The sequence below is a fragment of the Typopeltis vanoorti genome, chromosome 1 (genome assembly GCF_054136105.1).
Source record: "Typopeltis vanoorti isolate ZY-2024b chromosome 1, IOZ_Tvanoo_1.0, whole genome shotgun sequence".
In the NCBI taxonomy this organism is placed as follows: Eukaryota; Metazoa; Arthropoda; class Arachnida; order Uropygi; family Thelyphonidae; genus Typopeltis; species Typopeltis vanoorti.
This window is the reverse complement of record NC_143549.1, coordinates 156566989-156581961: the sequence shown is the minus strand read 5'-3', so window position 1 is coordinate 156581961 and position 14973 is coordinate 156566989. Positions and strand designations below refer to the sequence as shown.

Genomic DNA, 14973 nt, shown 5'->3' with positions numbered 1-14973 from the left:
TCTGAGGTATGCTGATGATACAGTACTCCTTTGTAATGACATGGAAGAACTAGGACTAATTCTTGACAAAGTTAAGAGGATCAGTAATAACAGAGGACTTCAACTCAATTCTAGCAAGACAAAGATCATGGTTCTCAAAGGAAAAACAAACAGAGAAGCTCTTGAGAAACAAATGTATCTTAATGGAGAAAGAATTGAGGAAGTCAGCAAGTTTGAGAACCTGGGATCCATTATTAATGTGAAGAATTGCTGTTCAGAAGATGTCAGAAAAAGGTTAGGAATGACTAAAACAACAGTCAGAGACCTGTCTAAAATCTGAAAGGATGGATCTATCTCCATGGGAACAAAGTTGAGGATTTTAGATGCAGTTGTTTTTCCAACAGCGACTTATGGATGCGAGACTTGGAACCTAGAGAAGTCAGATAAGAAACGGATATCTGCTTTTGAGATGTGGTGTTACCGAAGGCTGTTGAGGATATCATATACTGAAAGGTGTACAAATGAATGGGTGTTAGAAAAGATTAGTAGAACTTTAAGGCTCCTTAAGGATATTGACAGAAGAAAGTTAAAATATTTTGGACACATAGAAAGGATGGAAGGAGGACTTCTTGGAACAGTAATAGAAGGTAAAGTTCCTGGAAAAAGAGGCAGGGGTAGACCATCAATGAGATGGATGGATGGCGTCTGTGGAGTGACTGATCTTCAGAGAGTTGAGGCTGCCAGAAAAGCAAACAACAGGACTACATGGCAAGGCCTGGTGTGGAACATCATCGAGCATCGGAGTGACCATACTGCATCTGTAGATGCCCAGTGAACATAGAGAGAGAGAGAGAGAGATTTCAAACTATGAAATCAAGAAATTGAAAGCGAATCTGTCCAAAAATACAGAGCAGCAGAATATGTCAAAAAAGACATATTCTGCTGCTCTGACAAAAGTGACAAAGAAATTACTTGTTTAAGTCTTATGCTTCAACCCACTTCAAGCATATGCAATAATATATTTAAAAAAAAAAAAAAATCCGCTAACGTCTTTTTATTGCCATATACGGGAGTAGGCGAGACCATTTAACCCTATCTAACTTTTGGAGACTGAGTGGGCAGTTCAATCTCCACTGGTACCAATCAGAGATAGATGGCCCAAGGCTATCACTAATTAAGCAGTATGCAGTGAAGAGAGACGGCTCAAATGTGCTGCCATCTCGTGGTCCCTAACCCTAACACAATATATTTAATGTCTGAAATAATGTGATTTCTACGGTCGATTTTCTTGAGTTTATGGGAAGAAAAACCAGAGTTTCCAGGTGGAAAAACCTGCTTGCCCATGCCAGAGATCGACTAACTCGGGAACTGGTCGAAAAAAGGCTTAGAAAAATTTCCTCTAGTCGCCGACTAGACTCGAAACCAAGTCTTCCTTCGTGCGGCCAAGCGCCATGGTGTGCAAACGCCACATCCACTGAGCTACACAGGCTCCATAGCACGCATAATTGATTTTGCACATATTTGGCAGTAATGTGCCATTGTTAAAATATATGATAATAAAGGCATCAAAAATAAGGAAATATAAAGTTGACTTTGTGATAGGATGGGTATATAAAATTGGGTTTGAAATGGATAGGAGAGTGGTAGATGACAGGTATCAGAAATTGATGTGGATGTGATAAAGGAGGATAATTGGTGAGTGCTAAAGGGATCTGCACTTAGACTACTACTGCATCACCTGTATATTAATGATATCAATATTACTGATACTGTGAATAGGGTAATATCCACTTGTTTGCTGATAATGCAAAATTGAGAAGGCAGATACAGAATCCCTGCAAGATGATTTGATTATGCTGGTTCTACAGACAAAGAATAATAAATGTCAGTTCAAAGTTGTTAAATGCAAGGTTATACATTTTGGTGCGAGCACACTGCAGGTAGAGTATTATTGGAAATTTGCTGTAAGTGGCCATCGAAGCTAGAAACCTGGAAATAATGGTGAACAAAGTTAAAATTTAGAGATCACATACTAAAGTGGTTATATTTTCATTACCTAAAATCATTACATCAGACAACTGCAGTATTAAAGAGAATACTAATTTGTGAGAAAAAGAAAGTTATTCTCCACTTTCAAAGCTTTGATAAGACAGCCTTTTGGCTACTGTGCTCAGATATAATCATCCAAACTTTCTGTGAAGATGGGAAGACAAAAAGATCTAGCAACAGGTAGCCAATATGATACATAGCCTACTGAACTGTACATAAAAGGTCATACTGATTAACACAGTCTTCAAAGTTTGAGAAATAAATAAAAAAAAGATAAAAAAATTGATAAAGGGTTCTTACAGTACAAATGTAAGTGAGATCTTGCAGCTTATGGAAAGTGGCTGTGTATGGAGAAGTTGAGACATTGTCTATACACTCAAGATATGTGGCCAGTGCATGTGTGTGGAATGGGCTATTAGGTGTCATGAGTATATTCAGTGAATGTACTGAAAAAGAGAGTGAGTATATAAGCATCATGTGAACTAGAAGTGATCCTTTTTTCTTCTTGATGAGCCATATAAATAATAATGACTTAGCATATAAGATATTTTTGTAGTCCATAATTTAAAATGAGTGTCAAACTGTTCTTGCCAATTCTTAAACATTGCATTCTTAAAATATTCAGCATTAATAAAAACAAATATGATTTTATTATAAAAGAATGGAAAATTCTTCAGGCAAACATGGTGAAGCATGCATGTAAGACTTACAGTTCCATGTCCATTGGCTTCAAAATAGATTCCAATATCTGCTTGTTGAGCTTTATGGTGTAAATGTTTCACCCCAGTAGGCACACATGCAACAGGCAATTGCTGTATTTCAAAAAGGAAAAATAAGACAAACTAGTGAATATAGACTATTTAAAATGTAATCATCTTGAAGTAAAGCAAATTTTCTTATTAGAAGAAAAAAAATACATAAAAAAGGCTACAACTTACTTTTTTAAGATCATTACCTCATGCTTTAATCATATTATGGCTTGCAAATGTCAGAGTGACCTCATTATAACAAGCTACTGAGAAGTCCAGACCAAAACTACGTGGCATCAATGCTATTACAAAGGAATTGCAAGTACATATTTACTATAACAAATAATTCCTTCGATGGTCCACATAAGTGTTATACAGAGGGATATCACTGCAATGTGTGTGTGTGTGTGTGTGTGTGTGTGTGTGTGTGTGTGTGTGTGTGTGTGTGTGTGTGTGTGTAAATGTACACGTTCAGATATTGACAATATGTCATTCGCATATATTGTCCTTCCCCTTTACATCATTCAAATTTACTGAACGACGATGACAGTGGATAATAAAATAAGTCAAGTCATATATCAAAAATCAGATGAGTATTATAGATTTTAACACATTTGAAAAATTAACAATTTTAAAGTAAAATTGTTAATTTCCCATGAATTTTGCATGAATCAAAAAATATAGACAAATATTATGGCTTGGCTTAAAATCAATATAGAAACTGCACTTTGAACTTAGTTCTGATGATATATGAATATTGCCTCTAAACATTAATACAATCAAACAAGTTTTTAATGGCACTTGTAACATAGTAATTATTATTAGACATACATTCACAAGAATAAAGAATTATTTTATTATTGCAAATATTTCAACTAGAAACTACACTGGTATCCAAAAGCTAAGGATGAACTACATTTTTACCTGTATATGAAAAACTTTTCATGAATACAGCCAAATGTGGACATAAATTTATTGCCAGCATACTGATAAATTATATTACACAAAAAATGTGTTATAAATTTGGTACAAATTAAATTTCGATATGTTTTTGGCAAAAGTTACAAATTTCCTAAGGACATAGTTAAGAAATTAATTTACAGTGCTTACAGTAAACTATGCAGAGACATTTCAGTATGGAATATGTCCACCACGAACCGCACTGCAGCTCTCACATCGTCATACCATGCTTAGCACCAAGTGATTCAGGAATTCTTGAGGCAACCTGGTCTACTTCTCCTTCAGAGCAAGGATAAGGTCTTGTTTGTTATCTGGAGGAGAATTTTGTGCAGCAATGCATCTCTCTATTGTGCCCCAAATGTGTTCTATGGAGTTGAGATCAAGGGGGAGCATGCTGGTGACTCTATTCAATTATTATCCTTGATCTCCAGAAGTATCTCCACTGCTTGTGTACGATGTGGTGCGGCATTGTCATCCATAAAAATGAATTCTTCACCTAAAGCACAACAGAACAATTGAACATGAAGTTGAAGAACTCCATTGCAATATTGTTCACCAAACATAGTCTCTTTTTCCAGCACTTGTAGCTCGTGCATCTATTAAGCCTCCCAACACCATGACCCCAGCACTGCCATTTCTATCCCTTTCAATTCTCGTGATGGTAAGCAGTACCACTTTCAGGCCAGAACACGTGCCATCTAGAATCGGAGGAAAGACTAAAATGACTCATCTGTAAAGACTACATTAGACCATTGGAATCTTATCCAATTTTTATGGATACAACACCACTGAAAAAGTGCAGTATGATAAGCTATGGATAAAGGGATGCAGACTACAGCCCTCTTGGTGCATAGACTTACTTTGTCACAAACATCTTGCCACAGTTTGTCGGGATATTCACATGCCTATGCTTGAATGGAGCTGACTTGCAAGGTGACTTTGCCATGGTGCATCGATTACGTTTTTCTGTTATAACCAAAAATCTGTTATGCTCTGTGGTAGAGTGACCTCTTAGCAAAGGATAAGGTCTTTGGAACACATTCCATTGATTTGAATTTGGTTTGAAATGCTGCCCAGAGCCTGGATACAATGCTACATGAGACTTTCTAGCAATATTAGTAATTCTCTAGCCTTCTTCAAGCTTTCGAATAATTCTTCCCCATGTGAAATCATCTATATGATGTCTTTGAGACATTGCAAGACTCCAAGTTTGAAAATTTTTTCCTTCACAAAAAGAGCTTCCTCTAAACACAATTAGCTTAGCACTGTCTTTTATCCTGTTGAGTGCTATCACGTGACCTCTTTGCACACGATTCAAAAATTTGAATGTGTATCTGCTTTCTACTTCAAATCGTCAGTTATACAAATTGTCACAAACTGATTCATCATCTGAGTTTGTGGTTGTAATCTTCAAATAGTGTTCATCCTTAGGTTTTGGATACCAGTGCATTGATGATCACCAGTGTAACTGGTCATCATCAATGAATCACCATAATCACAAGGTGAAGCTATAACAAAGAATTTTAATTCTGTTTACAGAGCTGAGTCATGTGTCAGAATCAGTGCTGTAACAAAAGAGGCACCCCCCCCCACAGGCGCAAAATGTAAAAAATAAAAATAAATAAATAGATATAAAAGTCCGCTATTTTATATTGTATTTTTAATTTCGGCAATATGGCACTTTAGACACACAAATTCTGCAACACACTGCAACTCATTTTGATGGGAAAATAGTAAGTATTTAACATATTGCATTTAGTAAAATTTAACTTGTTACATTTAAATTTTTCAAAATTTTTGTCATTTTTGGGTTAGGGGGTGCAAGCTAGACACTTGTCACAGGTGCTTCATACCCTCGTTACTGAACTGGTCAGAATGACACCTAGCAGGTGGTTACAAATTAAAGTAAGATTATAATTAAAGCCAAATTAAAATTAAGTGATTTGAAACAAAATTAAATTTAGATAGTGAATTGAATGACACAGCATTATATTAAATTTAAAAAAAATTAACAAAAATACAGAGGGGGGGAGTGGACCACACTATTGCTTACCATTTATGAGGATGAGACTTCCAAATTTTGGCAATGAATAGACATTCTGATTTAAGTTTGGGCAGTTGTACAAGTGCTTCAGCACTCTCTTTAAATAACTGCTCAAGCCTATACAGACAATAATGTAAAAGGTGAGTACTGGGCTAGAGGATATTTCGATCAGTGTCTGCTGTATGCTGAGTAAGGCCAGATTTTTCAGGTTTACTATTGTTGCTATAACATTGGTGTCCTTTTAGTCATTTTTTTTTTACTAAACATCCTGTTTGTCCAAAGTACAAACTGAAGCCTCACACTAAACCTGGTAAACACCAGGTATGGAAAGAGGGGGCTGTTCTTCATGGAATTAAATTTGTTAATTTGGCTACTGATAGGGTTCTGAGTCTCCTAGTAAGTGGTTTGATCTTATAATACAAAGGAAATTTCTTGTTTCTGTATCATGGATACAGTTTTTCCTTTGTCTGCTTTAGTTATGGTGAGTTGGTTGTTACATCAAGGATTTTATGGTGTTGACTTCAGCTAGAGATAAGTCTGGGAGGAGGAGGAGGGGAGTTTGGCTCTGAGGAGACTTCTGGTTGGAGTTTATTATAGCATTCTCACTTGAGAGAGTGGTTAAGTCCCTCTCTTATGTTATGCAGGAAATCCAGGTATGGAATTTGTTTTAGGCACTACAGCATAATCAGGTGGATACTGAAGTTTCTGTGAAGGTGACGAAATGTCCAGTGTTCACAACCAATGTGTTTGCAGATGCGGTTGGCCTCAGCTGGTTTTAATTTTGAGCAAGTGAGTCAAATTTGTAGCTGAGGATGCATCTGTTTTTATTGTAAGATCAATGGAGAGATGATGCATCTAAAACTAAACTGAAAATGTCAGTGTTTAAGATTGAGGATAAGATAGGAGATGTGAATATTGAGAGCAAGGTTCAATTTGGCAGCTCAGAGTTCATTGCCTATGAGCATATGGTTATTACTGACATAAATACGACGAACACCAGTTGATTTGATAGTTTCTTTAAATTTAGCAAAGTTAGGGATTATCTTCAAGTGGCACTGTTTTAAAAGGAAAGTTCTTCCTCATAGCTCATCTTGTTGAACTGAGAGTTTGCCAAGTTTACCAGTATTCTTGGTCATTTCTTCCCTGTGAAGAATAATTAAACGAGCTTTTAATGGCCCTTGTGACATATTAATGATCATTAAACACCCATATTTAGAAGCATAAAGAATAATAATTTTTATTATTGCAAATATTTTGTTGCCACCTGTATGGTGGAATTCCATCATGTGGCTCAGCTCCCTAAATAGGATTAACATTCTTTGTTCTAGCTTCACTATGTGATATGCTGATGATGGACCTTTAACCATGCTACAGGCAAAGACGTCTATAGGCGTCAAATTTATCATGGATGCGAAGTGCATATTAAAATTTTAATACCATTGATATTACATTGAAATATGTGATGGATACGAAGCATATGCGTATCCGTATTTGATCCCTAATGGCCGGTGAGGTGGTTAATTTCTGGCTGAAAAATTTGCAATAATAAAAATTATTCTTCATTCTTATTTATTTATTTATATGGAGTATTTGTATGGAGTTTCCTCCCTTTTTCTCTCCCGTCCCTACTGGGGCGAGTTGAGCTGCCTCATGGGGAGGTTAAGTATTTACGGCTGTAGATCCGGGTGTGTTCACGGGGCCAGTTTGCCTGCTTGCAGGATGAAAAATGACAGATAAACTGATGGAAAAAACCCTGCTGTCCATGCCCAAGACCGGCTAACTTGGCTATGGCTGAGGAAGATCCTCAAATTTCTCATGTCTTCGATGGGAATCAAACCTGGGACAATCCTTCCCCAGTTATATGGTTGCGAAGTGCAAAGCCACTAGGCTAACCATAAGGACTTTATTCTTATGAATACATGTGAATAGTAATCAACAATATATTCAGCAGTTCAACATGCTAGGGATTTGCATGACATGGAATTACATCCATAGTGCAGGACACTAGAGTGTGCAGAGGACATGAAATTGGAAGTGATCACTATTTAGTATTGAGAGGATAAAATTGAATTACATATTGAAAAAGGAAATGTAAGAAAGCTTTAAAGCAAATAAAAGTTGAGCAGCTCTCAGATTGAACTGTGGACTAAAATACACAAACATTATTCAAGAAAAAAATGAAAGAGTTTGAGAACAGGAACCAAACTTTGGAGATTCATTATCTACGAGGGTGGTTTGAAAAGTTCTTGGCCTAACAATGAAAAAAACGAATTTATAATTTCAAAATTATTTTTATTTTTCAACATAATCTCCCTTAAGACTAATACATTTATTCCATAGCTGCTGCATAGCCATTATCCTGTGCCCATAGTGGTTCTCAGTAACATCTGCAAAATGCTCCTCTACAGCTACAATCACCTCTTGATTTGAAGAAAGCTAGGAGAGTTTTAGTTTTGGGAAGAGATAGAAGTCAGAGGGAGTCAAATCTAGAGAATAGGGTGGATGCTCCAACAATTCATAGAGCAGATCCCTTAATTTTCCCATTGCCAAAACACTTTTGTGGTAAGGTGCATTTTCATGATGAAAGATGATTTTTTTCCTTCTGCAAATCGGATCTTTTCTCATGAATTTTTTCATCTAGTCTGGTTAAAAGATCGAAATAATATTCCCCGGTTATTGTTTTACCCTTTTCAAGATAATTAATAAACAACTTGCCTTTATCATTCCAAAACATCGATGCCATGGCCTTTCCTGCTGATGGAACCAACTGTCAATCTTTGGCACTGAACAACCAGGTACTGTCCATTGTTTTGACAGCTGTTTGGATTCTGGTACGTGTGATGGTGAATCCAAGTCTCATCCATAGTAATAAATCGATGCACAAAATAAGTTTAATTCCTGTTAAAATGCTTCAAGCACTGTTCAGAGATTTTCACATTAGTGCATTTTTGATCTGCTGTGAGCAAGCGCGGCACCCATCTTGCGCAAAGCTTTTTCATATGCAATTCTTCATGCAAAATATATCCTACACGTTCTTCTGAAATGACTATAGTCTCAGCAATTACATGCACTTTGGCTTGCAAGTCACCCAATACCATATCGTGCACTTGATCAATGATTTCTGGTGTTGTTACACTTTTTGGATGTCCTTCAAGGCTGGTACAGCCATGTTTAAACTCAGCAGTCCATTTCTTAATTACCGAAAATGAAGCCCATTTCGTAAATACCCATAAACTTTTATGAACTTTGAATGAATTTCTTTTGGCATTAAACCTTCTTTTACAAAGAATTTTATAACTGCACGATACTCAAATTTTATCCATTTCAAGGGATACAGACAACACTTTTGCTTAAGACAGCCATATAAAACAAACTACTTTGATAGAATGACTTGCAATTTCACATGGATGCTTATGACAGATATATCAACTTAGAAAAAAAAAAAATCTTGCCGATAGTGTTGCCATCTATGGTCGAGGCCGAGAACATTTCAGAATACCCTCGTATATGAGGAAAACATTGAATGATTCAGCCAGAGAGGCATGTGGTGAGGTTGTCTGCAAGAATAGAAAAATCAGAACTCCATGGTGGACACAGAAAGTTAAAGAGGCAGTGAAAGAAAAGAAGAAAGCATATAAAAAGTTCCTGGTGAATAAGTCAGTTTGTGCTCTTAGAGAATACAGAGACAAATGTAAGAAAGCTAAACACTGTAAAACTAGCTAAACAAAAGTCATGGGAAGACTTTGGCAAGAACATAGAAAATAAATATCAGGAAAGTGGCAAAATATTCTGGAGGCTGTTAAAAAAACTCAGAAATGAAGGAAAGAGTGCTCTAAAAGGAATTAGAAATGATAAAGGTGACATATAAACATGGAGAAAAAGATATATACCTTGACGAGCAGAGACAAGCAAGTTATTGTACCTCTGTACCGAGCCTTGATAAGACCTCATCTCGACTACTGTGCCCAGATTTGGTCACCTCGGTTCCTTCTTGATGGGGAGGAGGTGGAGAGGATCCAGAGGCGAGTGACTAAGATGATAACAGGTCTATGGAATGAACCATATGAGAACAGGTTGAAGATTTGTGGATTGCAGAAACTAGTTGATAGGCGGAGGAGGGGAGATATGATCGAGACATTCAAATTGCTAAAGGGATTCTATAGGATTAATTCAGAGGATATTTTTGAGATCAGGACTGGTGGTGGGAGAACTAGGGGACACCTATGGAAGCTGGGCAAGAGTGTGGTTAGCAGGGGTGTTAGAGCTGGGTTCTTTACTTTTAGAGTGGTAAATGAGTGGAATAAGCTGCCAGAGTCTGTTGTGGGTGCTATTACGGTGAACGAGTTCAAGACAAGGTATGATAGATACTGTGAGAATGTAATCGCATAGTTGTGTGGACATGATGTTTAGGGCCTCCCTCGATGAGTCTAAGGACTCCTGGAGTCGCCTGAAATAATAATAATAATAATAATATCCTTCATGTATGGAGTAATTACTTAGAAAAATTGCGAAAATGAAAACATTTTCGCAAAAACATAAACGAAACAATCAGTGACAGCATAGTGGTAAAAAACACTCAACAGGCATGCAATCAGGAATGCATATCCATTCTTGTAGTAGAAAAAGCCATCAAAAACCTGAATTATGGAAAGGAAGCTGGAGTAGATGATATTCGACCAGAAATGCTCAAGTATGGAGGTATAAGTCTTGCAGCAGCTGCACTGCTTAGTTCAAAAGGCCTGGACAGAGGGACGAATTCCAGATCATTGGAGAAGAGCTCACATAGTACCCATATACAAAAAGGGGAAAAAAATTGAACGTGAGAATTACAGAAGTATTTCTTTCCCTACTGAGTGTTCCTTGTAAGATTTATGCAGGTATACTTGAGAAATGGTTGAGATGTATTGTAGAAGGGAAGCTTAGTGAAGAATAAGCTCGATTCAAGCCAAATAGAGGCTGTCAGAATCAGATTTTCACTTTTTTGATAGGTACCCTCAAGTCACTTAATGTAGTCTTGAAGTTACTTCACATGCAAACCGTGTTTGCTTACATTTGGATAAAGGATTAAACAAGAGAATAATGTCTTGGCAAGTATAATTTATTTTTTGATGGAAGTGTATTCTATGCTCATCACCACAGAGCACTCAAGATTTAGTGAGTAAAAATCAAATTTTAGAAAATCAATTTAATGATATTTTGAATCCACAAAGTCTGCAAAAAAAAACTCTTTAGTAAGTGAACTATCATGAAGTGTTTGAGAAAATTTACAGTCAATGCTTTAAATGTGTAACTTTGTTGGACTGGGCAGTGAAGTGAATAATGCTGATGCTCTCCAACTAATAAGTCAATGGTTTAAATTCAATTTAACTGGATGCTTGTGAATATCTTCATGTGAGACTAGAATTTCATCATATTACACCACAACCATATTTATAACTTGCTTATCAAAGGCCTAAGGTACTGCAAAAAGTTTAATATTTGGTCTTTCAAGCAAATTTTCCAGAGTATCTATACCTTAACTCATCAGCAGTACTATTTTATAATTGGTTTACTACTTTCATTTGTTTAAATATGGATTTCACAACAAAAAAAAAAAAAAAAAAATGTTTTTTCCAATTTTACTTAGTTTCATCGAAATGTGCTTTCCCATATATGTCAAATATACAAAGTCACAAATATCTTAATACAGGGTTCAAAAAGAATCCCAATTTGGAAATTGTATATCTCTGCAACCACAAACCACAAAAAATGAATGTGACTTGTACCATGTGAACGGCCTTGGCCCAGAGTTTGATATGATGACCGCTAGATGCCGCTACTAGTGCCCAAATAGCCACTACGCTTAGTTAATGAAAAGATGTCGTCTAGTCAAAAGAAGTCGTTTTGTGTTCTCGAATTTAGCAAGACTGAGTTCGTGATTACGGTGCAGCATGTGTTTAGACGACATTACGGGATTGATCCACCACTGGACAAAAACATTTGTCGTTGGTATCGCAATTTCAAGAAACAGGGTGTTTATGTAAGGGAAAGAGTCCTGGACAACCATGCACCTCAGAGGGGAATGTGCAATGAATTCAAGAAGCTTTTCAGTGAAGCCAGCACAAGTCCACTCATCGTGCTAGCCGAGAACTTACCATCCCTCATGTGATTGTTTGGCGTGTGTTACGATGACGTTTGCTTATGAAGCCATACATATTGCAACTGGTGCAAGCTCTTCATGTAGGTGACAAAAAAAAAAAAAAAAGAACAGATTTTTGTGCTAATCCGTTAGAGGACATGGAGGTAAATGCCTTCCTAAAAAGGTTGATTTTTAATGATGAAGCAACCTTTCATCTACGCGGTAAAGTTTCGCACCACAATGCCCGCATATAAGGACATGAGAATCCACACGTGTACAACATGAACGTGATTTACCAAAAGTTAATGTTTTTTGTGCGGTTTCTGTTAGAAAGGTTTATGGCCCTTTCTTTTTTGAGTAAAACACAGTTACAGGAAACTCCTATCTTGAAATGCTACAGGACTGGCTACTTCCACAGATGAATGAAGAATCTGAAGATTACATTTTTCAGGATGACGGAGCACTACCACATTGGAATCTCTAAGTTTGTCGGTTTCTAAACGAAACACTGCCTCAGTGTTGGATTGGACGCATGGGACCCCATGACTTGGCACTACACTCTTGGCCTCCAAGATCTCCAGACATCACACCTTGTCACTTCTTTTTACGGGGATACGTAAAAGACCGTGTTTATGTTCCTCCATTACTTGCTGACTTGGATAAGCTCAGAACCAGAATCACGGCTGCAGTGAATTCTGTGACAGAAGACACTCTCAGATTGGGATGAATTCAGCTATCGGCTTGATGTTGTCCATGAATCAGGTGGAGTGCACATTAAGCATTTGTAATTGTGGTGAATGAAACTTCAGGCCTTACTTCATACTTGGTAATTTATTTTGAAACTGAACCATTATTAAATATAATTATTTGTAATCGGGTCATTCTTTTTGAAACACCCTGTATATTAAGATTGTTTCAGGATCAAAGCTAGATAACTACAAGGCAACTTTCACATATTTCTTTCTCAGATGTGAACTGTAGACTAAAATACACAAAGATTATTGAAGAAAAAATGAAAGAGTTTGAGAACAGGAACCAAACCTTGGAGATACAGTGGCAAGCCTTGAAGAAAACCCTGGTTGATTCAGCTAGAGAGGCATGTGGTGAGGTTAAGGGTCAAAGCTGTATAACTGAGAGGAGACCTCCACATAGCCTTTAAAGGAATGCAGAGAACCGACCAAGGCTTCTGACCCAATGTCCAATCCTCACCTTCTTGTGGTGCACCTTGTTGGGTATCTACTTTGATACTGAACGAACGAGGATGGGCTGGCAATTTGGGATTTAGCCGACCAAATTGTATTCTTATTGGTTAAACCAAAATAAAAAAATGATGGTACAACATGACAAAATTTCATGCCGGCTTGGGCGTCGCCCGGTTAAACAAGGCCCCCGTTGTTTTCGGCAGGGAACCAGGGCGAACAGCGAAAAGTCAGCTACTGGAACAAATCTGAAAACAAACCCCAACTCAACATCACCAGAGTTAAAGATCGGTACTATCAACGTAAGCAGCCTGAAGGACAAAGAAATGGAGCTAGCTGAGGAATTAGATAAGTACCAGATCGACATAATAGGGGTGACTGAAACAAAAAACATAAAAACTGGTGAGATCTTTCTGAGCAATAAATACAAAATGTTATATTCAGACAATGACAATCAAGGAAAAGAAGGAGTAGTCATAGTATTCAACACATAATATGAGGCTTGAATGGCAGGCATTCTCAAGTAGAGTAATGTGGGCAAATATGAGAATGGGGAACTAGACAATGAGACTTATTTGTGCCTATGGTCCCACAGAATGTTCTACTACAGTAGAAGTGGAGGAATTTTTTGAGGCTTTAGAAAAAGCAATTTACACAATGAAAAAGAAAAGGTTGGTCCTTGTTGGGGATCTAAATAGCAGAGTAGGAAATGATTGTGAGACATACAAAAATATTTTGGGAAAATTTGGAGAAAAGAGCAAAACTAATAATAATGGCAAATATCTGTTGGATTTCTGCTCAGGACATGAACTGGTTATTACTAACACCATGTTCCAACATAAAAATGTGCACAAATTCACATGGAGAGAAGAGGCAAGGAATAAGAAAAGTCTCATTGACTATGTTATTATTGATAGTGATGTTTTCTCCCTAATGCAGGACACCAGAGTGTACAGAGGATTTGAAATTGGAAGTGATCACTATTTAGTCTTGAGCAGGATAAAATTGAATTTCATATTGAAAAGAATAACATGTAAGAAAGTTTTAAAGCGAATAAAAGTTGAGCAGCTCTCAGATGTGAACTGTAGACTAAAATACACAAAGATTATTGAAGAAAAAATGAAAGAGTTTGAGAACAGGAGTCAAACCTTGGAGATTCAGTGGCAAGCCTTGAAGAAAGCCCTGATTGATTCAGCTAGAGAGGCATGTGGTGAAGTTGTCTGCAAGGATAGAAAAATTAGAACTCCATGGTGGACACAGGAAGTTAAAGAACCATTGAAAGAAAAGAAGAAAGCTTATCAAAAGTTCCTGGCAAATAAGTCAGCTTGTGCTCTTATAGAATACAGAGACAAATGCAAGAATGCTAAACAGTGTGTAAAACTAGATAAACAAAAGTCATGGGAGGACTTTGGCAAGAATATATAAATAAATATCAAGAAGGTGGCAAAATATTCTGGAGGTTGTTGAAGAAGCTTAGGAATGGAGGAAAGAGTGCTGTAAAAGGAATTAGAGATGATAAAGGTGACATGAAAACCTGGAGAAAAAGAAATCCTTCATGTATGAAGTAATTACTTTGAAAAACTGCTAAATGAAACAAGCAGTGATGACAGCACAGTGGTAAAAAACACTGACCAGGCATGCATGCAGGAATACATATCCATATTTGAAGTAGAAAAAGCCATCAAAGGCTTGAAATGTGGAAAGGCAGCAGGAGTAGATGATATTCCACCAGAAATGCTGAAGTATGGCAGTATAAGAGTCTTACAGTAGCTGCACTGCATAGTTCAGAAAGCTTGGACTGAGGGACGAATTCCTGATGATTGGAGTAGAGCTCTCATAGTACCCATATATAAAAAGGGAAATAAAACTGAATGT

At 37.0% G+C, this 14973-nt stretch overlaps 1 protein-coding gene across 2 annotated transcripts in view; it reads right to left on the bottom strand.

Moving 5' to 3' along the window:
- Positions 1-14973, bottom strand: part of nst (phosphoglucomutase 3-like protein nst) — a 188276-nt gene that overhangs the window by 74083 nt on the left and 99220 nt on the right. For both annotated transcript variants that reach the window (XM_090394875.1, XM_090394884.1), the window contains one exon: positions 2739-2840. In XM_090394875.1, coding sequence (XP_090251001.1) covers positions 2739-2840 — 102 coding nt within the window. The remainder of the gene's footprint in view (positions 1-2738; positions 2841-14973) is intronic.